Genomic DNA, 27449 nt, shown 5'->3' with positions numbered 1-27449 from the left:
CCGCTTACATCAGTGCCAGTACAGAGATGCCCTGGGATCTGAGATGCGTACATGGGGGGGCCCTCTGGGATTTTATAGGGACTGTTCATTAGTCACTGCGTTGTGCTTCTGAGACCTGGAGAAGCTAGTATATACCGGGGATGATGAATGAGTTTATTTTTGCAAAGCTAAGCCAACCCTGAAATACTTACGGTTATTGTGGGAACATAAATGGCCTGGATAAAGTCAGAGAAAAGATCTTGGATCCCAACTTAAGCATTAGTGGTAACCCTTTTTGAATAAACGTTCATGACCAGGGCTTCCAGGAGATTTAGTAAAGAAAAACAATCATTTTGGTATCTTATTTTAGGATTTTTAAATTCTAAGGAGGAAATGCTAAGAGACTAGGAAGTGACTAAAAGTGGGTAGGAATTTAGGGAAGAAGGCAAGGGCCGGCTGGGGTGGTCCGCGGCCAGTAGGTTCCTGAATATGAAGTATAAGCTGTTGGCTCCCTTGGAGAGTTGGTCATGACTAACGAGTGTCCCATTTCTTCTGCCCGTTGGTACCAAACAGTGAGACGGTTTAAGCGGAAGCACCTTACAGCCATCGACTGCCAGCATTTGGCTCGGAGTCACTTGGCTGTGACCCAGCCCTTCTGTCAAAGATGGACCAACAGAGACCCGAACCATGGTCTCTATCCTAGACCCAGAACAAAAAGAGGGACTAGGGGTATGTCTTCCAAAAATACCTTGCATTTCTGAATCTGTAGTGTGTGTGACCTTTGACTCTCTCCTGGTATTTGTAAATATTGCTGCTGTGATTTTTAGTCCTCTTGCCACAGTTGGACACTTTTTCATGACGTGTGAGTTTCCGTGAAAATGGCATTCCTGATCACGGTTGGCCAAAGCCCCAGGGAAACGTGGCAGAACGAGTTGCATTGGCTGGCTTTACCACAGTGCGCTGGGAGACCCACACCAGTGTCATGGTCCGCCCTAGAGCTGTGTGATGCCCCTACTCCAGTGGTCTGTCACTGAGCCCATTCGTTTTCCGTGCCGTTAGTTTTCTCCAGAATGCCCTCATGCCGTGCTTTCATGGCCGACTGTGCCCTGTGTTACCTCGTGCCCACCTGTTGCAGGAACCCTTCTCCTTGCCTTCAGGTGTGACTTCTTCCAAACCAGCTAGAACATCCAGCGTCACGTTAATACCCTTGAGTTCTGTTTTCTGACCCATCACTCAGGCACGTGCCGTGAAAAGTTTCCCTGTTACGTTAGGGACGCAAGCTTGGACTTGCTGTCACGTGGTATTTATTATTAATTACATGCAAATTCTACTTCTGGGACTTCGGTTTTTCTTATTACCCATTTAGGTGCCAAACGAATTCCTCCTTTTGTTAGTAATACCCATCAGGAGAGTCCCGATTGCCTTAGTTCCCTTCGATATATTTAATTGCAGAATCCAACTCAAATCTTACCTAGTCATCTGTAACTATCGTAATATGTGTTTGTCACTTTTTGGAACTACTGTAACCCATGTATGAGGCAGGTTTAAACTCCGTGGTAGTGTTTTGTTTGTTCTGTGTGTAGAAGGCAGCTTCTCTGTGTCGTGAGTTCGTTGACAAGGACTTGGTCAGTGTGTGCACGTTTCCGTGTGGAGTCCCGGCCCGGAGGACATGCAGGCTCCCTGGGTGTCGGGGCCGTCGAGTGCCACAGTTAGAGAGTATCAGGATCTCACCCCGCCTCCTGCCTCCAAGCCCTGGGTTTCTATCAGATTGCCCTAGAACCAGTTACAGTTTTTCCCTCTAACATAGAAAAAATCCTGAATCCTATGAATTCTATTAGAGGCTAATCCTAGTCTTTTTCCCCTCTCTTATTTTCCACTGTAAGAATTCCAGCTGTAGCCACTTCGGGCAGGAGCCGTGTCTTTTGTTATATATTGATAAGGCGCTTAAACACTTGACTGGCATTGTACAATAGGGTGTAAGAATACAGTGGTGTTGTGTGAAATCACCACTTGAACTCCCTTAAGTGCCTGGAAGTCTGAGATCAGGGACCGCACAGGCCGTTTCACTTTCAGTTTGTCTCAGAATCCCGGATGCCAAAGGAAGGCCCATTGAAGCAACGTGTGGACGGGTTAGGTACCACCTGCATCCTAAGAAGAGAATTCTGACTCCCTTATTCTTATTTTAAAATCAGTGACTGTGTCAGCTTCACAGGAGGAGATAAAAATAAGTCACAAGGGTTTTAACTGAGGCAAAGAGTAGGTTTTCCTGAATCCTGAGAACCCGAAGCATTGTCGGGTTTAGATTTTGTGTTGTACGAGTGAGGCAGGAGAAGTGAGTTCTTGTAAGTGGGTGTGTCTGTGTGAGGAGTTGTTGACCTTCTGTCTGTCCATCCATCCGGGTGTTCAGTTTGTACATACTGCAAAGTAGACCGTGCTCCTCGGACCATCTGGAGACTGGTGTCTGTCTCTTCATGCACGTGTCTGAGTACGTGATAGAGCCAGATAGAAATAGTTTTTGGATTAAGATCTGTATATGAAATTAGTTGACTGGTAGCTATGTCCTTGTCTCTGTTCTCTGTTAATGTACATAATTAAAATCAGCGTCCCTCTTGTGGCTCAGCGGTGGGTCCGCAGTCCTTCCTATCTTGTTCACTGTGTTTGGGTTCTCCGTGCAGGCCAAGGATGTCAAGGGCACAACACTGAGTTCTTCCCAGCCGCCCGGCAGCGGTGCATCAATGACATGGCCAAAAGCAGTTCTGTGGGCCAGGACACCTCTAAGGACTCGGAGGGGGACATGATCTTTGCTGCAGAGAACCACTGCGCCCTGCCTCAGGAGGAAGATGGAGAAGCAAGACTGGGCGTGGCAGGGTCCGCTCTGCCTGCAAGGAAGCGGTCTCGGTCCTTTGAGGACGACAGGAATCAAGCTACAGGGACCAGTCAGTGGGACGGGGTTTCTAGAAAGACTGCACGGCATCGTTTGTCTCCGTCGGGCGCAAGACCCAGGGAAGCCAGGCAAGAAACCGAGGGCTCTCTGTCATGGCGCTCTGCGGAGTCCGGAGAACCCAGCCAGGAAGTGGAGGACGTTGGGCCTGATCCCATTCCTGACTCTTACTATGGGCTTCTGGGGACCTTGCCTGGCCAGGAAGCCCAGAGCCACATTTGGAGCCTGCCCAGTGAGGTGCTCCGGCACATCTTCGCCTTCCTCCCCGTGGAGGATCTCTACTGGAACGTGAGCCTCGTGTGCCACCTTTGGAGAGATATCATCAGTGACCCACTGGTACGTAGACCGCTCGTGGCTCCGCGGTGCTTTCTGGGAAAGCACACAGGTTAGCTTTGCTCACAACAGACCTTCACGTTCCTCCAGAAATGGTAGTTTCCGTTCGCCTCGGGGATAATACCTGAGTTCCCTGGAGGCCCTTACGGCTTTCCGTGTTTGCCCGAGGATTTGCCGAGAGCCTCACTGCCCACTCCCCAGCATATCCCTGTACTCTGCCCACCACAAGGGGTTTTCTGTGTCCCGACCGTAGGCCGCATACCCCTTGTCTAGGCTGGCCTAGCCCGCTCCCCGGCCCACCCCATGTAAAGGGCCCTCCGTATCTCTCTTGACATCTCATGTCTTCAAGGCTTCGCTCTGTTCCTCGGGCAGTGAAGTAGAATCTCTCCCTTTCGCTTCCTTGTGCTTTTGTAGCAATTTCTCCCTCTGTTTGAAGCTTATCCCATTCCGTATTACAGTTTGGAGAACCTTCCGCCTCCTTGTAAAGGTTTTATTTATTTGACAGAGAGAAAGGGAGACAGTGTGTGTCGGAGGGAAGAGGAAAGAATCTCGAGCAGGATCTTGATTTCATGGCCCTGAGATCATGACCTGAGCTGAAACCGAGAGTTGGACCCTTAGCTGACTGAGCCATCCAGGTGCCCACGTTCCTTCTCCTTTGAAATTACTGGCTCATGGACAGAAGGCTGCCGATCCTATTTGTTTTCGAGCTCTCCATTGTGCCTCATGATCTTTTATATACAGTAGGTGATTCATAAATGAGTCTTGCATGGAATCACCCTGAGTGTCCCTCTTGGCCGTTGATACAGTGGGCAGCCCATGCTCTTGGAAGAGACTTCCTGGGGCGCCTGGGTGGCCCAGTCATTAAGCATCTGTCTTTGGCTCAGGTCATGATCTCAGGGTCCTGGGATCAAGCCCTGCATTGGGCTCCCTGCTTAGCACTGTTTCTCCTTCTCCCACTCCCTTTGCTTGTGTTCCTTCTCTCACTGTTTCATTCCCTCTGTCCATTAAAAAAACAAAATCTTCCAAAAAAAAAAAAAGAGAGAGAGAGAGAGAGACTTCCTGGTGCTGAGTCCATTCCCTCACTGCTCTGGCACCCTGCCCTTCTGCTGGTCTTCGATTGCATATCTTCCCTCCCAGCTGTGGGCCCAAGGGTAAACCCATGGGCTGGGAGCATGTTCTGCTTGGCTTACGATATCCCTTAAACTAGCCACTGGGGATAAACCCTAGAAATGAAGATAAACTCTCCCTTCAGATATGGTGAAGTTTAGAAATTTAGGGATGGGCGGGCGCCTAGGTGGCTTGGTTGGTTGGGTGTCTGAGACTCCTGGTTCTGGCTCAGATTGTGGTTTCGAAGTCATGGGATCTAGCCACACACTGGGCTCCGCACTCAGCACAGAGTCTTCTTGGGATTCTCTCTCATGCTCCTTCCCACTCTGCTCCTCTCTTACATGCTCTTTCTTTCTCAAATAAATAAAATCTTTTTAAAAAATTCAGGGATGGAGGGCAAGATGGACATATGAAGACAATACATTTTTCTTACAAAAATGAAGGGTTTTGGATGAAATTTCATATCACTCTTGCTTCATTCTTTGCTTGAGGTCTTATTTTGTACTTTCTGAGAACTGCCTTTCTGCCTTTGGGTGTGACCTCTGTTTTGTGTCATAGTATTTCTACCCACCGAACTGAGATGCATCCTGTGTGACCTGAGTAGTCACAGATGGGGATAGTGAGTTTTCTCCATTCTGCTTGAGAAGATCTGGGGCAAGTTTTTCCAGCTCATATTTACCTCCTGAAATGTTAGACTGAGGCTGTTTTTCATCATCGCTTAACAAGGATGCTTCGTACGTATTTCCGGTGATCTGTTGTAGCTCTCCTTTCCCTTCTGTTGCTCTAGTATCTTTCTCTAACTTTGGTCTAAGGTTATGCTGGCTTCCTAGAATCAGTTTGGAGGTCCTCCATCCTCTTCAGTTTTTTTTGGAGTGTTTAAGAAGGAATGATATTCATTCTTCTGAAAGAATTAATGCTCAGTGGAATTCTCCAGTGAAGCTGTCTGGTCCTGGACTTTCCTTGGTTGGGAGGCCTTTGGTTACCAACTCAAGTCACTTATTATTGGTGTGTTCAGATTTTCTGTTTCTTCGTGAGTCAGCCTTGGTAGGTTGTCTTTTCTTCTAGGTTGTCCAATTGGTTCATGTCCTTTTATTTCTGATATCAGTTGTAATGTCCCACCTTTCATTTCTGATTTCAGTTATTTGAATCTCCTTGTTTTTTTTCTTAGTCTACCAAAAGGGTTGTCAGTTTCGTTGATCTTTTAAGAAAACCAACTCTTAGTTTCATTGTTTTTTTTTGTTTTTTTCTTTCTGCTTCTCTCTTCTTGATTTCATTTATCTCTGCTCTGGTCTTTATTATTTCTTTCCTTCTGCTAGCTTTTTTTTTCTAGTCCCTAACTAGTTAGGGACCTAGTTAAGACCTAGGGACCTAACAAAGTTAGGCTGTTGATTTGTGGTCTTTCTTCTTCTTTAATATAGGTGTTTACAACTATAAACTTGTCTCTGAGCATGGCTTTCACTTCATCCCATTAAGTTTTGGTATGCTGTGTTTTTTGTTTTCATTTGTTTCATGGTCTTTTCTAATTTCGTTTTTGACCCACTGGTTTTAAGAGCATTATTTAATTTCCACATACTTGTGGAATAGTGATCAAAAAGGATACTTTCTACAATTTTAATGTCTTAAAATTTGTTTTTTTCTTTTAAAAAAATTTTACTTAAATTCAGTTGACATATGATGCATTATTGGTCTCAGAGGTGGAGGTCAGTGACTCATCAGTCTTACGTACTAGCCAGTGCTCACTCCAGCACATGCGCCTCCCCCAGTTATCCCGTCTCCCCAACGACTTCCCCTCCAGCCGCCCTCAGTTTGTTTCCTAGAGTCAAGAGTCTCTTACGGTTTGTCTCCCTCTGATTTCATCTTGTTTTTGTGGCCTAGCATGTTACCTGTCCTGAAGGCTGTTCCATGTTTCCTGGAGAAGGCTGTATATGCTGCTGCTGTGCGGTGAAATGTTCCGGATCTGTCTCTTAGGTCCCCTTGGTCCACTGTTGTTTATAGCCTCTGCTTCCTTATTGATCTTCTGTCTGATGGCTCTGTTCATTCTTCAAAGTGGAGCGCTGAAATCTCCTGGGACTTCATGTTTCTGTCTGTTCCTCCGTTTGGTTTCGTGTCTGCTTCCCTCATTGAGGAGCTCTGATACTTGGTACATTTATACTTATGATTATTAGACCTTCTTGGTGCGTTGGCCCGTTTATTATTATATAATCTTCTTTCTCTAGGAATAGTTTTCAAAGTAGAGCCTTTTTTTGTCTGATGCTAGTATAGCCACAGGGTTGTTTTTTTTTTGAAAGCGAGAAGAGAGCCTAAACCAGCGGGGTAGGGCAGAGGGAGAGGGAGAAGCAGACTCCCTGCTGTGCAGGGAGCCTGATGTGGGGCTTGATCCCAGGACCCCAAGATCGTGACCTGAGCCGAAGGCAGACAATTAACTGACTGAGCCCCCCAGGTGCCCCAGCTACGGTTCTCCTATTATTTGATCTTCATTGAAACGCTGAGCTGTCAGTGTCCTGACCAGGGAAATCGCACTAGTTTTTCCCAGATTCTGTGTCAAGTTAGTGTTGGAACCAAAACCAAGACCCAGTTCTCCTCATTTCCAGCCAAAACGTGTGTAATGTTTCTACCCTCCTTGCCCAGCTTTGGAATTGTGAGCTGTAAGTGCGTTTCAAGTGTCAGAAGGTCGTCCATAAGTAGTGGCTTAATCTGCTCTCACAGCCGCTGCCTGCATGTTATTCTGGTTTTTTTTTTAAAACCCCTTCAGTTCATTCCTTGGAAAAAGCTGTATCATCGCTACCTGATGAATGAGGAACAAGCTGTGAGCAAAGTGGACGGCATCCTGCTGAGCTACGGGATAGAGAAAGAGTCCGACTTGTGTGTGCTGAACCTCATTCGGTGAGTGGCTTTTCTCCGGGGCGGAAGACGGAGTTTCCAGTCCTTGCCCGCCTGTTAGCCCTCGGGGTCAGCTTTCTCACGGACTCTGCTGTGACTGTCGTACAGCTATGCAGCCACCAGTAAATGCTCCCCCAGTGTGGACCCTGGACGGGCCCTGTGGAGTCTGAGGGATCACCTCCTCCTTCCTGAGGCAGAGGCCTGCGTGCGTCAGCACCTCCCGGATCTCTACGTGGCGGCCACGGTGAGTGACTGCAGGCCAACGCCACTCCCTTTCTCTTCCAGAAAGACTAGTGGAGATGAAGTCTGGCTGAAGGTCATTTTAGATCTATTTTCAAATTCTTTCCCTTTTTTTTGAGAGGGAGAGAATCTTAACCAGGCTCCATGCCCAGCAGAGAGCTGGACGCCAGCCTCCATCTCCCTGCCCTGAAGTCCCGACCTGAGCCAAAATCAAAAGTCTGGAGGCTTAACGGACTGTGCCATCAGGCTCTCCTCAAAGTCTTCCTTTAATCTCTGCTTTGAAGCCTTAATCTCGTCATTGGTCCCGTTATGGAAATAACAGGCCATGTTGTTATAGATTCTTCAGTGCAAGGGATTTTAAAAAGCATTTAATCCAATTTCCCATTCTGTGGAGGAATCTTCAACAGAGGATGGTTGTCTGGTCTCTAAAAGCTTTGATTAATAAGGATTTCTTTATATGGGAGCCCATTCCATTGTCAATAAGTGGGTTATTGGAAAGAATCAGAGAAATGAAGGTTCTCCTGCAGACACTCATGAGTCAGTGGGAAGCTAGAAATAGTCTTCAGTTTCCCGACTCAGCCTCCTTTTTTTTTTTACAAAATATACCGCTTATATATAATAGGATGAAAAGACGCTGAAATGCTCACCATTTCTGTATCTTTGGGTGTTGATATGACAGATGACCTTTTATTCTTTTAAAGTTTTATTTATTTATTTTAAATTAAATTTTATTTAGATTCAATTAATTAACAAACAGTGTGATAATAGCTTCAGAGGTAAGGTTCAGTGACTCGTCAGTTGTACCTCACTGGGACTTGTGGCTTCTTATCTACATCAGGGATTCGTCCGTTTTGTCTTGGAAGCTCCGTACACCCTCTGCCCGGCTGCAGCCTGCAGAAAGCTGGCAGTCCAGCCGTGTGTTCTGCTCTTTCTGCCTTTAGTGACGGGATTGCTGCTGGTGGTGGGGAGTCATTTCTTTCACAGGATGGTTGGGGTGAGAGGACCCTGAAATTATAACCGGGATGCTTGTAGTAAAGTGAAGAATGAGAAAGATACTTTTCCAGTATTGGACTGTTTCTGTGCTCCTGAACATTTTCTTAGATACTGCTAAACGGAGTATGCTAAACAGATCCATAATAAGACATTTTCAGTCATTTACATAATGTTAGTTAAAACATCGAATTTGTATTAATTAAAACATAATTAACAAATAATAACACGAAGTAAGTAGTAGATTAACGTCTTAATGCCAGGGAATTGTCAGTCTTGGTTTTGTCCCTGAAAGACCACTGTCGTCTTTTGTGTCGCCCCTCCGTTGGCCTCCCGGGCCGGCACAGTTGCGCAGTGAGCTTCTCGGACCCCGTCGAGTGGCTGTGGACAGGAGAGCTCACCCCGACTCGGAGACGAACGTTGGGAGCCAGGTGTTCCTCTAGGCTGGTGCTCTGTTAGATCCTTCATTGATGTTTTTTAACTGAAGACACGAAGGACTCCAATCCAGAAGCGATGAAAGAAAGGAATCCAGGGTGAAGGGAAAGGCTGACGTTTCTGAAGGTCGCGTGGGCAGTTGGCACTCGGCCCAGGCCGCCCGAGCCTGGGCTTTCTCGCTGGTTGTCCGATGGGTTTTCATTCACCGTGTTCTTTTCTCCCTGCCCGGTCTGCCGCCCTCCGCAGGGTGTCAACGTGTGGGCTCTGGTGGCGGCCATCGTGCTCCTGTCCAGCAGCGTGAACGACATCCGGCAGCTGCTCTTCTGCCTCCGGAGACCCAGCTCCACCGTGACGGTGCCGGACATCACGGAGACGCTGTACTGCCTCGCCGTGCTCCTCTACGCCATGAGGGAGAAGGGGATCAACATCAGCAACCGGTAAAGCGGGGGGAGGAAGAGCCAGGCCCGGGCGCGGCAACGGCCCGCGCTGTCTGCGCCGCCCAGCTCTAGCCCCGGGCACGCCGTGGCTCTCCCAGGGCCCCCCACCCCGAGTCCACACGGTGAACGGCAGGTGCTGGGAGGGTCGGACGTGCTCTGCGGATACGAAGTGCCACCCCACTGGGAAATAGCGCTGAGGCCGGTGGACGCTCGAGGCTATTGAAGCCTGACGTGAAGTCCCCTGGCTAAAAGGAGCCTTCTGCCTTGCTGTGTGGCCTCAGTTTCCTAGGGAAGCGTTAAGATTCGGTTCCTCCATTTCTGTTTTGGGGGGGAGCTAAGCACTATGGCTGAGTCTCGCCTGCCTCACCGTCTCTAAGACGGAGGTGGTTCATTCAGAGTGACCGTCGTGGTTTCACTCGCCTGTGTGTGTGCACAGGGCAGCTGGCGGAGGGTCAGATCTGAGGCTGCGTGTCAGCCGCTGGTCCAGGCTTCGGGCACTGTGTTCCAGAGAGAGCAGACAGGGACTGCGAGAGTGAGCACGCTGAATAAGAACATTCTAGTGAGTGGGGCGCCTGGGTGGCTCAGTGGGTTAGGCCTTTGCCTTCAGCTCAGGTCATGATCTCAGGGTCCTGGGATCGAGTCCCGCATCGGGCTCTCTGCTCAGCGGGGAGCCTGCTTTCCCCTCTCTCTCTCTGCCTGCCTCTCTACCTACTTGTGAACTCTCTGTCAAATAAATAAATAAATAAAATCTTAATAAAAAAAAAGGAGAGAGGGGCACCTGGGTGGCTCAGTGGGTTAAGCCTCTGCCTTCAGGTCAGGTTATGATCTCAGGGTCCTGGGATCGAGTCCCGAATCGGGCTCTCTGCTCAGCGGGGAGCCTGTTTCCTCCTCTCTCTCTGCCTGCCTCTCTGTCTACTGTGATCTTTCTCTGTCAAATAAATGAATAAAATCTTAAAAAAAAAATTCAAAAGAACATTGTAGTGAGTAACAAGTGATTCAGAGAGAAAGAAGGGGGAAGTGGGCGAGGGAGGTGGGGAGCACGGCGTTAGATTGGGGGAGGAAGGGGCACCTGGGTGGCTCAGGTTGTGATCCCACGTCGGGCTCCCTGCTTGGCTCCTCCCTCGTGCTCACTTGTGCTGTCTGTCGCTCTCTCTCAAATAAATAAAATCTTAAAAAGATGAATAAAATGACATTTTAAGATTTGAGGGGAGAGCATTTTAGCAGAAGGAGTAGATAATTTCAGGGTCCAAAGACGGGGATGAATGTAATATATCCACGGAGGAGAAGCGGTCTGTTGTGGCGAGACTGGTGAAGAAGAGGGAGACGAGCCACAGTTACGTGAGGCCGGCAGCGGCCAGACGAGGAAAGCTGCCATGGACCTTGGGGAGAGGTCAGCATGGAGTCCAGGCTGTGGAGGGCAGCTGTCAGGGTGCCCTAATCCCCCGCCTGGAGATGGGCGGTGTGCTACTGCAGCCGGTCCTGGGAAGCAGAAGTCCCGGGGAGATTTCCTTTCTCTGGAATCCGTAAGCCCTGGGGGGGAGGCATGGCTGGGGAGACCCCATGAGCTGTGGCCGGGGCACCCTTGCTGGAGTTCAAGGATGGAACACACGTGCTCCAGAAATGTCAGAGTATTTGCTGTGTTTCTGAGTTACGTTTCAGTTTATTAAATGCCAGTCACGTTGTATCCCTACTGTGGCATTGAGGCACAGGACAAGGAGATTTAGGATTAACTGGTACAACACAGTACACACGTGGTGAATAACGTTCTTACGTGCAGATTCCGAACCTGCAGGTTCTCTCCATCCAGAGAAGAGGAATGGAGGGCACGATCTATTGGGTTTTATTGTGTTTATGAATTTCTTCCTGCTTTACCTGGGAGGTAATATGACCAGAGACAGAAGTGTGTCATTAACAGTATTTGATGGTGCTCAGAGATCACTTTTCCTCTGGGGATGGGAAGTGGTGCGCTAAATTTGGGCGGTTGGTGATGGAGGGTGATGGTGATTGGTGATGGAGGGGGAAGAGTTTGGGGTCAGTGTGAACACAGAGAGCTTCGAAGTGGCTTGTAGCAGGCTGCTTGCCCATTTCCGGGGCCGCTGCTGAGTGCTTTGTGTCGTCATGGGCCCCCCTCGGTGGCTTGGAGGCCATTCTGTTTCCAGTCCTTGGTAATCACATCTTGCTCTCTGTGTAACACCCTTCCTTTGGGACCTTTAAAGACTGAATGTTCTTCATGCATCTACTCCAGTCATCACCTTACAGGAAGCAGGGAGCAGAGCAAAGGAGTCTGAGAAAGACAGGGTGACATTAAGGTGATTTCGAACAAGGATCGCACTGCTCTGAGTAGTATTTGCAGTTGTTTTCAGCCGGTCTTGCTGCTTTTGTGATTGTTTGTCTCTTAGGGTTACAGTTAGTGCTTTGGTCGCCAGACAGCATGTCCTGGTCTCTCTCCTTCGCCGTTACACACTGGAGCCAGGCACCTTCCCAGAGCTGGGCTTTCCGAGAGGGCTTTGGTCAGCTCTAGGTGTATTTAACATCTTTTCATTCTTTCTTTTTTTCTTTTTCCCCTATAAAATGGTGGTAGCTATTTTCTTTTTAGAAATGGTAAGGAGTCCAAATACATCTGAGAGAAAACAGGATAGAGATTGTTAATTAATTTGAAAATCTCTAAATCTGCTTTTTCCCTATTAGGATTCACTACAACATTTTCTATTGCCTGTATCTTCAGGAGAATTCCTGTCCTCAGGCCAGAGAAGTTAAAGAGGAACCATCGGTTTGGCCAGGGTATGTGTATAGGGACTTGTGTGTGTGTGTGTGTGTGTGTGTGTGTTTTGTCTTCTATTCTCAGTTCCTCCTTATACTTACAGAGGAGGGGTGTTTTGTCTTAACAGTTCATTGAGGTATAATTTACATGACATAAAATTCACCCATTTTAATTGTATAGTCCAGTGATTTTTGGTACATTTATTGCGTGTGCAACCAACGTCATAAACTAGCTTTGGAATATGTTTATCACCCCAAGGCGAGGCCTTTTGTTGGGTTAATTTCCTCCAGTCTGCCTGTTTGCTTTGTGACAGTCCGTCACCTGGTCTTTGGAATTCCTTTGTTTTTTCTGATTTCTCTTCTATAATGATTACAGCAAGAAAACCATCCAGCTTACACATGAACAACAGCTGATTCTGAGCCACAAGATGGAACCTCTCCAGGTGGTAAAGATCATGGCGTTTGCAGGTGAGGGAGCTCACCGTTCCTGCACTGGGGCGTCGGGTTCGTGCCTCTGATCCCTGCTTCCCTTTTCCCTGCTCCCTGCCAGAATTTCTTTACCTTGGTCTATTGTCCAACTACTGCAGTTAAATAATTTATTTTTATTTTTTTTTAAAGATTTTATTTTTATTTATTGGTCAGAGAGAGAGAGAGCACAAGGAGGGGGAGCAGCAGAGGGAAACCAGATCCCCGCTGAGCAGGGAGCCCCATGCGGGACGCGATCCCTGGACCTGGGATCATGACCTGGGCGGAAGGCGGCAGATACTTAACCGACTGAGCTACCCAGGCATTCCAGTTAAATGATTTTAAAAGCAGTTAAGCAGTTTAACTTTTAACAAGTTAAAAGCTTGTTTTTTTGTTTGTTTGCTTGTTTGTTTTTTGCCACTCCAGGGAGCATCCACATGGCGTTCCTGGTTGGACGGATGGTTCTTAGGCATTTGTTTGTGGGATGATACCAGGACTGACCTGGCCGGTCATTTATCATTGTAAATGCTCAGGCACGGGTCGCTTACAGAGGGGCGGGCCAGGTTTCCGTAGCTCTCTGATTTCTGTTGCGTAAAGTCTGGGAGTCTCTCCCAGCACTGGGTTCTAACCTACATTCCTCCATGAGGCCAGCTGTAGTTCTCCTGCCTCAGTCAGCTCATTGCACTTGGAGCCTCCCAAAGCACTTGGTTATCCTTTTGTCTGAGCCTTTGCTCATGCTCTTTCCTACCTGGAATTCCTTCCTGTTTCTTTTCTGCCTAAATATCCTGCTATAAACAACAACAAGGATTTGTTCAGTACCGGCGGCGTGGTGCTGAGTCCTAAGGACATTGTGGAAGGTTGGGTGGTTATCTCTGTTTTATGGATAAGGATTTGACGCTCAGAGAAGTTGCGATGACTTGCCCAGGTTAGATAAGCACAGAAGTGGAGGAGGTAGAATTCACAGCTGGGTCTGTCTCTCCAAGAGCAGCCCCCCAACCCCATCTCCTCCTCGCCATGCTGTCCCCGACTCGCATCGCTGCGGCTTTTTCCTAGTGGAGGCTTCTTGAGCCCTTAGAGCCCTATATGACCTCTGAACTCTCGCTGTAACTGATCGTCTATACAAACTCTTTGGCATCTGATTATTTAATAAGTATAGACAACACACACATTTCATAAACACTCCGCACTGTGTCATTAGACTTCACAGTAGCCCTGTTAGGGAGGGAACGAGGTACCATTTTTCTACTTTTACAGGTGATTTTTTTGATTCCAAACTTCATATTCTTTTTTTGGTTTTCTGCGTTTTCATTATACTCTCATTGTGCTCTCATGGTTTCATCTGTGTTGGTATTGTATTCCCGAGGAGATTGTAGTAAAGGAATCTTGCTTTATGGGTTTTTTTGTTTTGTTTTTATTTTTTTTGTTTGTTTTTAGCATACTCCCAGTGCTTAGCATCCAGCTGAGTGTGGAGTAGGTGCTCGTGAGTATTTGTTCAGTGAATGGTAACTGAGGAAATGAACGGTGGAGAGGCAGGGCGTGCCGGAGAGCTCAGAATGGACCAGAAGCATCCTTGAATCTCACCTGCACGCTCTTGCCTCAGGATCGCGACTGATGCATAGGACAGCGGCAGCTGCTCTTATTGAGTTCCCCTGCAGGGTCCCTCGATGATTGCTTTATCCTGCCAGACCTGCAAGGTCAGCGTTACCCAGGCATGGCTGAGGAGCACACCCATGGTCAGTGAGGTCCCGAGGCCCGTCCTTCCCTGCTCAGCCGGAGCTGGCTAGAGCCGAGAGCCAAGCCCAGGTTATTCGGGCTTAGAATCTCCTACTCTTTTCACAGCCCCTTCTCAGCATTGAGAAACCTGTCACTGGTCTGGTCTCTAGTGGAAGATAAGATAAACACGGGTAAGACCTCATTAGGGCATCCTTTGGAACAGCTTTTCCCGGGCAGAGGGTCACCTCCTTTCCTCTTGGCTTCCCCAGGCACCGGGAAGACCTCTACGCTGGTCAAGTATGCTGAAAAGTGGTCCCAGAGCAGGTTTCTGTACGTGACGTTCAACAAGAGCATCGCAAAGCAGGCCGAGCTCGTCTTTCCCGCCAACGTCATCTGCAAGACCTTCCATTCCATGGCCTATGGGCACGTCGGGCGGAAGTGAGCATTGTGCTGCCGCCGTCTTTGTCCAGTTCCTGGTTTTCCTGTCGTGAGCGTCACGATTCCATAGGAACTCAGACACAGCAACGCTGGGAATGTGGAGTGCTTCCCGCTCCGCTTACAGGCAGGGAACGGAAAGATGCGTAGTGATTTGCACTTCCACCCTGTAAAGATGCGCTGTTTGCAGATGGTAGTGTCGTACTGAGGGGGCGTTCTCATTTCTCCGGAACTGAGGCGCAGAGAGTCCCAAGGACTGGTCTGGCGCACAGGCTCTCCGCAGTCTGACGGATGGGCTTCCCTGGGACGAGGTGGGGGAGACTCGGCGGTCGTGCACTTGCCCAGGGCCGCTGGGGCCTCTGAGCGGTCCCTGGGATGGGAGGGCTTCAGGGAACTCGAGTGTCCCCTCAGGGACCTCTTGGAGTCTAGTGCACACCGTGGAGCAGGGGCATCTGCCGTGAGCCACTTCCTCTTCTGGGCTGTTGTCTGAGAGTCCCTGAAAGCCGGATGAAGCCGTTTCACATCCTGCATGCACCTTGCTCAACCTTTCCCCTAACCTGTTGTGACATTTAACGTGGCCAGGTGGTGTCACTGTAGGGAAGGGGGTTCCAGTGGGGGGAGACCGAAATACCGCGTGCTGACAGTCAAATGCCATTCGTTTGGGCTGCGTGTTACAGGTACCAATTAAAGAAGAAACTGAATCTCTTCAAGTTGACCCCCTTCATGGTCAATTCTGTCCTTGCTGAAGGGAAAGGCGGATTCATACGGGCCAAGCTCGTCTGTAAGACCTTAGAGAACTTCTTCGCCTCGGCCGACGAAGAGCTCACTATCGATCACGTGCCGATCTGGTGCAGGAACAGCCAAGGACAGAGAGTCATGGTTGAACAGAGTGAAAAGCTGGTGAGTATCTAAGTCTCCTCACGGCCAGGGATGGAGGCTGGAGGAGAGCTGGCGTGATCCTCTGTCCTGCTCGCCTTGCCTTCCTCCAAACTGCCGGCACGTCGGACTCCCGGACCGCAGGCCCGTCGTGCTGGCTGTGAGCTGGCGTGTTTTCTGTGAAGTGGACTCACAGACCTTCTACTTAATTTGCACGCTGGTCCTCCTAATTCAACAGATGAGGCTCCTCCTACCCAAGGCTTATAGGAGCTTGTCATTGGGTTCGAATCTAAAAATAAGGAATCTCTTTGTGGATTTTTCTTGTCTTTTCAGTCATTGGCCATTCTTTGTATGGCTTAGTCGTCAGTCGCAAGTCTAGAGAGCGAATCCAGCTTTTCTGGCTCATCATATCTTGTGCTTTTCCCCCCTCCCCTCCCCGCCCTCCCCACCCCCGCCCCGATCTTGTACTCTTTGAGCGACGGTCTGTCCCTGGGCTCGGTACGGCCCCAGCTTCTTACTCATCTCTGCACTTGACATTGTGCTAAGGCTGTCGTGGAGCCGGAGGAAGGTTAGGGAGGTGACTGCGCCTCACCGTGTTGTGATGGTGCCTTTGTTCGGACGTCTGTATGTGAGCATGAACATGATTTGAGGAGGGGTCTTATCCAGGGTCTTAAACTGTGACTTGCCGTATCACTTGCTTTCTAGAACGGTGTCCTTGAAGCCAGCCGACTCTGGGACAACATGCGGAAGTTGGGGGAATGCAAAGAAGAGGCTTACCAAATGACTCACGATGGTATGCCCGTGCCCCTGCTTGACTCCCGTTCAGCGTGGCTGCTCTGCCTGCGAGTTCTGACTTGCCGCTCCCCTCTTTTAGGCTACTTGAAACTCTGGCAGCTGAGCAAGCCTCTGCTTGCCTCTTTTGACGCCATCTTTGTGGACGAGGCCCAAGACTGTACCCCAGGTGATAAACTCTTCCGGACATCCGTAGTCTCAGACACGTAGAAGCAGCACCATGATTATGGAAGAGGACGCACATGTGACATGAGCTGATGACTCTTACTTATCGTAAGGAAGAGGCACAGACGATAATTCAGTGACACAGAAACCCGTCGTTACTCGACTGTGGGTTTCAGCGGTTGTCCTCACCCCGCCCCTCCACTCAAAGCAGATTGATGTTTCTGTTCATGTTTTGCTTCGGTTACTCTTAAAATGTTGACTAAGCACAGTCCATCCGGCGACTGGGCCCTGGACTCAGGCTGAGTGGGAACAGCTAGTCAACTTAGAGCGGACAGTGTGTGCGTGTTTTCGAAGTGGCTGTTAGAAACCAGCGCGCCCCTCGGGGGTCCCTTTTCAGCTTTGAGTTACAATGTTAGAGAAGACAATTCGCCTCATTTTTTATTTGCTTATGTGGTTTTTTTTTTAAAGACTCCATCATTTATCCGGGACTAAAAATAATCTGCATTCCTAGGCTCAGAAGCGGTTTCTCTTGTCCCTTATACAGTTGTTTCTTTGCGTTGCCTGCGTATGCCGCAGGGAAGGACAAGTGCGTTGTCCAGCGTGCCCTGGCTTCGTTTCATGAAGCATTTTCATCTTTTTCGGTCGTAAATATGGGTTCTTTGTGCTCTGAGTCGGCGTTCCTTCAGCTCTTTCACTGTCCCTCTTATTGGTTGCAGCTATCATGAACATAGTTCTGTCTCAGCCATGTGGGAAAATCTTTGTAGGGGACCCACATCAGCAGATCTATACCTTCCGTGGTGCAGTCAATGCTCTGTTTACAGTCCCTCACACGCACGTCTTCTATCTCACACAGGTAAGAGCTCCCTCTGCTTCCGAGTCCCCAGAACCGTAGAAGCAAGCTTTGCGCTTCCCCGCCCTCGCTTTCCCGCGGGTCCCCTGTGCCAGGCGCCCAGTGCGGAGCAGATCCTTGCTTCTAAGCGCTGGTTCTCTGTGGTTCTCGGGGTCTGCAGAGTCACCTCTGTGTTCACCACGCCTGCGTGTGCCGTCGTCCCTGTGCTCGCCTTTGCACCGCTGACGCCTTCCCGGGGGTGGGGGCCGTGGCACCACGTGGTGTGGCCGTCATCGTGCTCTTCCTGCGACCCACGCGGGGTCAGATAGACAGACAAGGGCGGTCCGCTCCGGGACGTCCTGCGGTGACAGCATGCGGACAGCATGGACTGCTGGCCCTTGGGTGCGTCTCGGGGATCCTTGTGAGCAAGCGGCCAGAGTGGCGGAAGCCCGGCTGCGCGCGGAAGCGTGTGGGCTCCCGGACCGAGGGCGCTCTTGGGTTTGAGCTGGGAGCTCAGCCCGCTGCGCTTGTGTGTCGTTCCTGTTGGTACGTGAAGGAACAGCTGACAGGCTCCGGTCTTTGGCACTTTCTCAAAAATGAAGGGAGTGAGCTGTGACTTCAAGGAAAACAACCGACAAATGTTTGTTGCCAAAGATAAAATTCTCGCTTTCAAGTGAAACGAGAATTTGGAAAACTTGTGTCTGCCACTAGGAGCGTGACAGCTCGGGGCGTGCTCGGCTGTCTGAGAAAGCTGTCACGGTCCTCCCTTTCCCAGTACCTGTCTGTGGGAGGCTGCCGGGGTAGCTGCATAAATTATGGAGAAATCCTCTGCAAAGAAGATTTGTATCTTCTCTCCCACTTACTTACTTACTCAACCATTTGTTTATATCAGTGTGGACTCATGGATATTTTATTTTATGTTTGGGTTACGGCTCACTCGGAGTGATGCTATAACCTCACAGTACTGTTCATCCAAAGTCTTGTGTTTTCCTGAGTTTTATTGATGTTCACCAAAGCACATGGTAGTTTATTACTTTAAGTCGTAAATGCATGGAAAGGGCAGTAAGTACCATGAGTTTGGAGACAAATGGTGTCTTTCCAGCTGCACTGATCAAAGAAGTAGGGTGTGGGGCCATGCTGTGAAGGGTAGGAGACTGGCCCTGTGCCGAGGCAGGGGAGGGCGGGGAATGTTCAGGAAGGATGCTTGGTGCTGGCCGTGTGGGCAGCGGTTTGACATTAATGTTGAGGGAGGTCTCTGAGGTGAGGGGAGAAAACCCCAGGCGCGCCTCCCCCTCGTATAATTTACACTTTTTCATTAGGTTTGATTGAGAAGGAAGGGTAGCTTTGCTTAAAACAGAAGTCTTCCGTTGGTCTTGGGGCAGGAGAGGAAACAAAGCTGTCCGGGCTGTGAGGCCTGTTTGGAGGGCATGTGTCACCTTTTTCCCCCTGTGCAGCTCTTCCTGTCTTGTAGCAAGGGTGCGGCCCCATGAAAGTTTTGTGGGAAAGAGTCGGACAGAGGCGCAGAGACGCATCTGGCAGTGGGAGGGGGAGACCGAGTGGGTGAGGCGTGGAGTTCGGGTTGCTGAGCTGGGCTGGTAGCAGCGGTGAGAAAACCAGTCTAGGTCCCGCGGTGGGAGAATTGCCCAGGTTGGGATCTGGGGTCAGGGGTAAAGGTAGGTATCCCGAAGGTTCCGGGAAGGCAGCTGCAGTTTCGAAAGCTTAGGAGTCAAGCCAGTGGTCATTGGATTGTGAGCGGGTTTACAGTGGGGACTTTGCAAATCCTCTCTCCAGGTAGGGTGAGTCAGGGATCAGCAGTGGGGTTTGGCAAGGCTGGGGCCTCGTGGGGGCAGAAACGTGCTAACCTGCTTCAGGGAGGGGTTGCTGACTCCGTTTGTTTTGTCGTTTTCCCACAGAGTTTCCGATTTGGCGTGGAAATAGCGTACGTGGGAGCTACCATCTTGGATGTCTGCAAGCGAGTGAGGAAAAAGACTTTGGTTGGAGGAAACCATCAGAGTAAGGCTTTCGGTTCCTCTTCATTTATTTGTTCCAAAATTAGTTCTCCTGTTTATTGGGATTGGCCTCAGAGTGTGCGCTCTCTCCCAAAAGGTGGCATTAGAGGTGATGCCAAGGGTCAGGTGGCCCTGTTGTCCCGGACCAATGCCAACGTGTTTGATGAGGCTGTGCGGGTGACGGAAGGGGAAGTCCCAGCGAGGATCCATCTGATCGGGGTAAGAGCACATTTCTGTCGGCTGCTTCCTGCACAGACACAGACCTAGCCGGTGACCATAGTCGGCTGCATTCGGGTTGTGATGCAAGCAAGCGTTTGGGGTCTTGGGCGCCATCTGCTCCGTGGCTAAAGGCGCCATCTGCTCCGGCCGTTCTGTTGACGTTAGCCCAACGTCCCTACAAAGACCCAGCGAGTACTGAGGATCTTCTTCCACTCTTCAAAAGCACTAGCGCCCTTCTCCTCTTTGGCTCTCCCCGCGAGGCTGCCGGCTGGCTGCCTGCGAGTGTGGTGGTGTGCGGTGCTCGTTAGTGTAGGGACGAGGGAGCTGCTCGCATGCAGGGTGTGCACACCTGGGTTCTAGATCTGGTTCTGTCACTAACTTTGTGTGGCTTGCGGCAAGTCACAGCTTCCGTGTGCCTCATTCTCTCCATCTCTAAGACAAAAATAATGCCTTTCCTTTACCTGGTTCACGGGGAAGTTAGGAGGAAGTGACATGTGTATGACACTTCTAACTCTTCAGAGCAAAGCAACACGACCAAAAGACAATCACTCCTTTTATGAAAAACAGTGGGCTCTGGGGGCTCGCTCCGTGTGGGCACCCAGTGAGCACAGCCAGTGAACGGGAATCAGAAGGCGGTCGGGGTTTTCTTTTTCTTACCGATAGAGATTCTACAGCCGAGTTCCCGAAGTTCTGGAAATTAAAAGGAAAAAAAAATCACCCTTAATCTCAGGATTTCAGATAATAATTTTCTCTTTTGCTATTTATATCTGTGTTCTTACAGACACACATTTCTGCATCATCGCAGTAACAGGGCACACACACACTTGTGCAATTTTTACTCAACATGTAAGCGTCTTCCCTTTCGCTGCATTAATGACTGCAGTATTTCATGTAGTGACCGTAGTGTAATGCGGGGACCTTTGTCATTGTAAGAAGATAGCACTCTTGGGTATGGCCTGCGCCAGGCATGGCACAGTAGGCAGTTGTCCCTCCGTCACGCCCACGTGTCATCTGAAGCATGTGGCCACACTCAGGATCACTTCTGCTTTCCAGCACTAACACGTGTGGGCTCATTTTGGTCTCTGTTTCATGTCAACGGTTTACGTGTCTCTTGCCCAAATGAGGACAAATCCTTGGAGTGTGGCACCGTGGCCCCGGGCCGTGTTCACGTGTGCTTCTGGGTAGAAAGGGCTGCACTGTGACCCAGGCGGGCCCCCTCCTGCAGGAGTTAACCTTCCAGAACAGACAACAGTCTGGACCTGTACACATTTTCTAGCGCAGTCCTTTCCTCCAGGGACACGGCGCTAAGTGTCACGTGCCGCATGTTGTGTTCAGGTGTCCCCATAGCCTCCATCGTGGCCATCTTTCTGTCTCTGGAAGGTGGATGGTTTCAGTTGCCCCTTTCGGGCAAGAAAGCAGCGTGCAGCGGGTTCTTGCCCTCCCCTTTCTTTTAAATAGAGGAAGGGGGTGCCTGGGTGGCTCAGTGGGTTAAACCTCTGTGTTCGGCTCAGGTCATGATCTCAGGGTTCTGGGATCGAGCCCCACATCGGGCTCTCTGCTCAGTGGGGAACCTGCTTCCCCCCTCTCTCTGCCTGTCTCTCTGCCCATTTGTGCTCTCTGTGTGTCAAATAAATTAAAAAGAAAAGAAAAGAAACATTTAAATGGAAGAAGAGTTTGAGGCAGCAGCCAAGACTTAGCGTCCGAGGTTCCTGAGTGCTCAGGCCGCGTGGTGGCTAGTGCTTCCGTGCCCCAGGAGACCGCCCGCTGTGTGCTTTGGGTGCGATTGAGGTCCGTTTCCACGAAAACACCTCATTTCAGAATTCCATCTCTACGTTTGCTTTACTTTGTTTTGTTAAAACAACAGTAACAAAACAAAATGGAAAACAAAAAACAAAAACCAAAAATCCCACCAAAAAACTTTTTCAGGGGATTAAATCATTTGGATTGGACAGAATCATTGATATCTGGATCCTTCTTCAGCCGGAGGAAGAGCGGAAGAAACGTGAGTAGCCTCCTGGCCGATGCAGTGGACAGAAGCGCTGGTGACAGGGACGGGAGAAGGCTCGGGCTCGCCCTGCGTCCGCGATCTTACTTTCCTCCTGGAGGAGGGGGGACCAGGGCGGCTCTCTTCCCATCAAGAGTGGGATGCCCGAGGCTGCCTCTCACAGAGATCCTGAGAGCACTTTTCAGACCCTTCTCTCAGGAGTCTGCGTTTCTTCCTATTGTTGGTCCCTTAGGCTGTCTTCCCTCACCATCTTTCTGTCTGCCTGGGCACCTTTACCCGCCGAAACCTCCGCATGGGCTCAGACGGTCATTTCTAACATCCTGTAGCATAGTTCTTTTCCGCACTGCGCTGTTTCACGTCCCTGTGAAGTAGGGGAGGCAGTCGAGTATTGGGCCCTCGATCCTGTTTGGAGACGGAGAGGCTAAAGCACAGGTCCTTTCTGACTTGCCCAGGGTCACACAGCAGGTTAGTGATGCAGTCGGGACTAGAACCTGGATCCACCCCCCGGTTTGTGCTGCTGTTGGCTAGGAATGTGGAGCTGCTGCCGCGTAGCCTAGTGTGGCCTGTTGTGTTCACCCGAGTGTGTGTTCTCCTCAGAGAACCTCGTTATTAAGGACAGATTCATTCGAAGATGGGTGCACAAAGAAGGCTTTAGTGGTTTCAAGAGGTATGTGACGGCGGCCGAGGACAAGGAGCTGGAGGCCAAGATTGCGGTCGTGGAGAAATACAACACCAGGATCCCAGACCTCGTGCGAAGGATCGAGAGGTGCCACATAGAAGACCTGGACTTCGCAGGTGAGGGGACAGGGGTTCCTCAGCTCCCGGCGGGAGGGCGGCCGACGGTCTTCTTCCTGGGTCTCCGGGGGGCCCAGCGGGGCTCGGTGGCACCCCCGCCTCAGAGCCTGGGGGGCGGGGAGCAGAGCTGGTGCTCTTCCTTACGGGCCTTCCGTTCTGTCGTGGGGTCTGCTCCGGGTGGGACTGCGGGCAAGTGGCTCAGGGCTCCCGTGGCTCTGTCCCTTTGCCTGCGGACTGCAGGGCTGGGCCAGTCCCCGCCAGCTCTGGAACGTGATTCCCAGGTAGTGGCCCGTCTACGCCCAAGTTGCTCCTTCCCCGTCTTTTCATGTTCCTCTCCCTCTTTTTTTCTGGTCTCCTGTCGTTTCCTGTCTCCCTACCCCCACCGCTGTCCCCTGAGCAACACGTGGGCAAGGAAGGGTCCTGGCAGCACCGTTGCTTTTAGGAGCGTGGGGGGAAGAGCTCGCTTTTCTCTTCCCCCTCTCCTTCCCTCCCCTGCCACGCCCCCACCTAACCGTGCGCTCTCTTTTGAACCCAGAGTACATTTTGGGCACTGTGCACAAGGCCAAAGGCTTGGAGTTTGACACCGTGCACGTGTTGGATGATTTTGTGAAAGTGCCGTGTGCCAGGCACAACCTCGCGCAGCTGCCCCACTTCCGAGTCGGTGAGACACGTCCGTGCGCTGCCTGCCCGCGGGGCTCCCTTGTCGTCTGCTTTCTGCCGGGTGTGGTGGCCTCTTGGCATGACCCTTCTAGAAGGAAAGCAAAGACACCTCCTAGCTCCCAGTTTTTTATCGTCACACTGTGTGTTTGAGGAAAGCCAGTCTTCTGGGTCCGCTCCTCCCAGGGTGCGGGTGCGGCGGTTCTGGTTCAGCTCCGGGTTTTTCACCACAGATGCTGGCTGCCCAGCCTCACGGAGCTTTGAAACAATTCACCTGCTCCCCACAGGTGTTGCTGTTCAGACTTTATTTATCTGAGAGAGAGACCGACAGGGAGTGTGCCGGCACATGTGGGGGCGGGTAGGAGTGCAGGGACAGAAGCTCGAGCAGGCTCCCCGCTGAGCACAGCCCCTGCCTCGGGACTCGACCCCAGGACCCTGAGATTGTGACCTGAACTGAAATTAAGAATCAGACGTTTAACTGACTGAGCTACCCAGGCGTCCCCAAAGTGTAGTTTTAAATTAATTAATTAATTTTTAAAAGATTTTATTTATTTGACAGAGATCATAACTGGGGAGGGGGCGGCGGGGAAGCAGGCCCCCCGCTGAGCAGAGAGCCCGGTGCGAGGCTCGATCCCAGGACCCTGAGATCATGACCTGAGCCGAAGGCAGAGGCTTTAACCCACTGAGCCGCCCAGGTGCCCCCCCCCCCAAAGTGTAGTTTTTTAAAATTAAATCTCCTTTTTACTTAAAGAGGCCAGAAATTCATAAAAAAGTAAGCACTTTGTGTCATTTGTTTGCTTTTATGTAAGTTTATACTCAAGGCAAGTTGTTATGTGCTGAGCATCTGTGTAGTCATTTTGGTTTTGAATCTTAGAATTAAACCATGTAAAGTTTTTCTGCAAACAAACAAACATTCTGCTGACTGTGGACTCAGAATTTGGGGTGGAGCCTACATTGGCAGGCTGTGAGTAGAAATGGTCCAAACTCCTGGTCTCTGATGAATGTATCCCTAACAGAGAGAGACGTGGTGCTGAAGGTAGGTTAGAGTCGAGTGGGGCAGCGCAGTGGCCCAAGGCAACAGCGGCTCCATATTGGAGAAGAAAGGTTTACTTAATATATTACTACCCTTTTTTTTTCCTTGCTGGCCATTGCATGTTTACATATTTTTATATTTTGTTTTATAGCCGATTTATCAGGGTCTGATTCACATACCATAAAATCTGTCCATTTAAAGTGCACGGTCTGGTGGCTTTTACCGTGGCCACCGATGAGTGGCTCAGGGCCATGTTCTCCCGGCCATGCTGGGTGTGGTGACTGTCGGGGCCAGGCTTCCAGGACACAGTAGAGGGATGTGTTTGTTTTCTCTGCTTGTCATATGACAGCCCAAGACATTTCCAGAGAGAGAGAGACAGAGACAGTGTCAGGGAAAGGGAGGAACGTGGCTTTGGAGGCAAGTAGTCTTGGCTTCTGCTCACAGACCCTTGCTTAGCCTCGGCCCATGTGTCCTTGTGACTTGGCCTCTGTGAGCCTCAGTGTCCCTGTCAGTCCCCCACAGCTGTCATGAGGAGGTCTGGGGGATGAACGAGACCCTCCCAGGGGTCAGACAACCTGTGAACGGGCTCCCGGGATGTACCAGTCACAGCAAAGGTTAAAACTCATCATGCCACTAGTCTGTTGGGTTTCGTATGTTTTTGGAGTTGGTGTTTGGAGGAAGAGTTTGTGTGTGCAGCCAGCAGGTCTTGGTGGGGGAGGCGGGGGCGGGAGGGGTAGTGAGCGTGTAGAGGCGAACACACATTCATCAGCAGGCTCGGAGCTGACACCTTTCTTCCCTTCCCTTTCTCTAGAGTCGTTTTCTGAGGATGAATGGAATTTACTGTATGTTGCAGTAACCCGTGCCAAGAAGCGTCTCATCATGACCAAATCCTTGGAGAACATTCTGACTTTAGCTGGGGTAAGAGGAATCAGTAGCACAAGTTACTTCGGCAACATTCAGAGTTCGCTGGGTTTGAGTAAGGGATCAGTCTGCGACCTGGGAAGGCCTTTGGTTCAGGATCCCCGGCGGGCAGAGAAGGGCTTCTTTTGGGGCTTATGGCTGCTGCAGGAAGGGCTGTAATCAGAGAGACAAAAATGCGGGTTCTCTTAATTCTTTCCTGGTTCAGTTTTACAAGTTCTTTTAGAAAATCTCCACTGTTGATGTGTTTCTTAATTGCTCACTTTGTGCTGAGCCGTCTGGGGGAGACACCAGCCGGAACGTGTCCTGCGTCTGCTTTCCCTCCCTCCCTTTACCCAGTTCATTTGATCCGGCAGCTGCTGCTACCGCCAACAGACTTCTTCCAAGGAAAATGTCCTTGGGGAGGGGAGAAGGAATATTCAGGCACCAGGCCTCTGGTCAAGAGCTAAGATATAGGGAAGTGTCGATGCTCACGCTTCATCCCCTACAAACCAACCTGCTCCCCCCTTATATCCAGTCCTCTCCTGCCCTTCACAGGTCGGGGTGTAAGCTGGTTAGTCTTCTCAGTTTTGTTGAAAACGAGAACAGAAGTCTGAGCTCACAGTGGCTACTTGGTCCATCTTTCCTTGAACCAAAAATACTTAAGCCAAAAACCAAAAACGTCAGTGGAAAAGTTACTGTAAATACTCTTACTTTCTTTGTTGTCTCGAGCACAGAAAAGACTGTGCAGCCGAAGCGCCATATTTCATGCTCTCTCAAGGAGCTGGGACTGCTGGGAGCTGTGGAGTCTGCGCCGTGAACGCCAACAGCCTTGCACCTCGGGCCGGCCGGTGGTATGGGGCAGTAATCGGTTTTTAGTACATGGTCTGGAAGTCCTAGCGTTGTCAGTGGTGGTGACACCGAACCCTGATGCTCAGAACAGAACAGCGCCTGTTCCTAGGCCCCAGAGGTGACCTGGTGGCCAGAGAACGCCTGCCCTCCCCCAGCCTGCATTCCAGGCACAGAGCTGGACCATGACCAAGACAACACACAGGATTTCTCTTCCCGTGTTTGAGGAAGATGGTGTGAGAGCCTCCCAGGAGGAAGCTTTGCTTTGCAGACCAGTACTCCAGGACCCGTCCCAAAGCAAAAGCTTCTTGCATGAGACTGACTCCCTTACGTGTTGGTAGCACTTTTTTCTTCTGTGCTTCTCTTAGACGGGCCCATCTGGCCATAGATTGTTTCTGGAATTTGAAATCAGCTGCATGTTTCGCCAGGATTCTTTGCTTTGCTGGGGCCTCACCGTGGGCGATGGCTTGTGTGTCAGATCCCAGAGCCAGAGCCCTTCTTTGGGTTGTGTCCTTACTGGCACCTGGGTCACCAGCGGTTTCCAGAGAGGACTTAGAGCAGAGCTTCGCACACTTTTTCTTGAAAGGGCCAGACAGTAAATGTGTCAGGTCTCTGTTGCAGGCCGCATGGCCCCTGGTGCATTGGCTTAACTCTGCCCCAAGAGTGCGAGAGCAGCGGCAGGCAGGCAAGTCGTTAATGCGTCAGTGTGGCGGTGTCCCTATAAAACTTTACTGACAGCGGCAGGGGCTAGTCTGAACTTGGCCCCGGGGTTTAGAGATAAGAGCATCTGTTCTTAACCTCTGAGCTAGGACCCCGGGGCGGGGGAAGTAGAAATACAGTTGACCGTTGAACTTCAGGGGGTGAGGGGCACAGAACCACACTCCCCTCCACCCGTACCCCTCACCATTGACAGCTGGTAGCTCTTGACTCCCCTAAAACTTAAGTAGTAGCTGACTGTTGACCAGAAGCCTCACGGATAGCATAAACAGTCGATTAACACGTGTTCCGTATGTTGGATATACTCTATACGGTATTCTTATGATAAAGTAAGCTACAAAGGGAAGATCATAAGTAAGAGAAAATACATTTACAGCATTGCACTATTAAAAAATAAAAAATCCGTGTTTAAGTAGACCCGTGCATTTCAAAATTATTTGAGGGTCAACTATAATTTTTATGTACGAACAATCTCTAGGTAGAGATTACATGAGTTTTGTATAAACTTGGACCGCCAATATCTTTTTAGAAGCTGGAGTGTGGTGGTGCTCTGGAGACTTGGTGGTGCTCTGGAGGCTGGATTCATCACAGAACCGAGCTGCCACATTGGTGACTTGTAGCCGGGGTATTGCGAAGCAGCATTCCACTTCACGACGCCGGCTCAAGGGGATTTTTTCTAACTTAGGAAAATTCTGAGATATTTAAAAGTCAAGAAAGTAATAAATTGAATTACTATATACAAATCATACCTATATACAGTTGGAATATATATCTCTAGAAAAAAAAGTGGACCCCCCCCCCATAGTTATAGTGCCATTACATTGTAAAATTTATGATAGTTCCATGTGGCCTCTGCTACCCAGTCCATATTCGTACTTTTGTGATTGTCTC

At 50.1% G+C, this 27449-nt stretch overlaps 1 protein-coding gene across 5 annotated transcripts in view; it reads left to right on the top strand.

Annotated features, from left to right (window-relative positions):
* Nucleotides 1-27449, top strand: part of FBH1 (F-box DNA helicase 1) — a 48381-nt gene that overhangs the window by 10103 nt on the left and 10829 nt on the right. For 2 of the 5 annotated variants that reach the window (XM_082738760.1, XM_082738759.1), the window contains exons 2-19: nt 553-708; nt 2655-3256; nt 7113-7243; nt 7349-7484; nt 9152-9342; nt 12031-12123; nt 12479-12570; nt 14550-14718; nt 15393-15615; nt 16297-16384; nt 16466-16552; nt 17265-17401; nt 19291-19390; nt 19484-19605; nt 21532-21607; nt 22208-22405; nt 22941-23066; nt 24907-25013. In XM_082738760.1, the coding sequence (XP_082594886.1) occupies nt 553-708; nt 2655-3256; nt 7113-7243; nt 7349-7484; nt 9152-9342; nt 12031-12123; nt 12479-12570; nt 14550-14718; nt 15393-15615; nt 16297-16384; nt 16466-16552; nt 17265-17401; nt 19291-19390; nt 19484-19605; nt 21532-21607; nt 22208-22405; nt 22941-23066; nt 24907-25013 (2834 nt within the window). Of the gene's footprint in view, nt 1-552; nt 709-2654; nt 3257-4595; nt 7006-7112; nt 7244-7348; nt 7485-9151; nt 9343-12030; nt 12124-12478; nt 12571-14549; nt 14719-15392; nt 15616-16296; nt 16385-16465; nt 16553-17264; nt 17402-19290; nt 19391-19483; nt 19606-21531; nt 21608-22207; nt 22406-22940; nt 23067-24906; nt 25014-27449 lie in introns of those variants that run through there. The other 3 variants (XM_082738761.1, XM_082738762.1, XM_082738763.1) reach the window with 2 other exon arrangements.

Source organism: Mustela nivalis, assembly GCF_964662115.1.
Source record: "Mustela nivalis genome assembly, chromosome: 7".
Taxonomy (NCBI): domain Eukaryota; kingdom Metazoa; phylum Chordata; class Mammalia; order Carnivora; family Mustelidae; genus Mustela; species Mustela nivalis.
The sequence above is the reverse complement of the archived record's forward strand: the minus strand, read 5'-3'. Positions and strand labels throughout refer to the sequence as shown.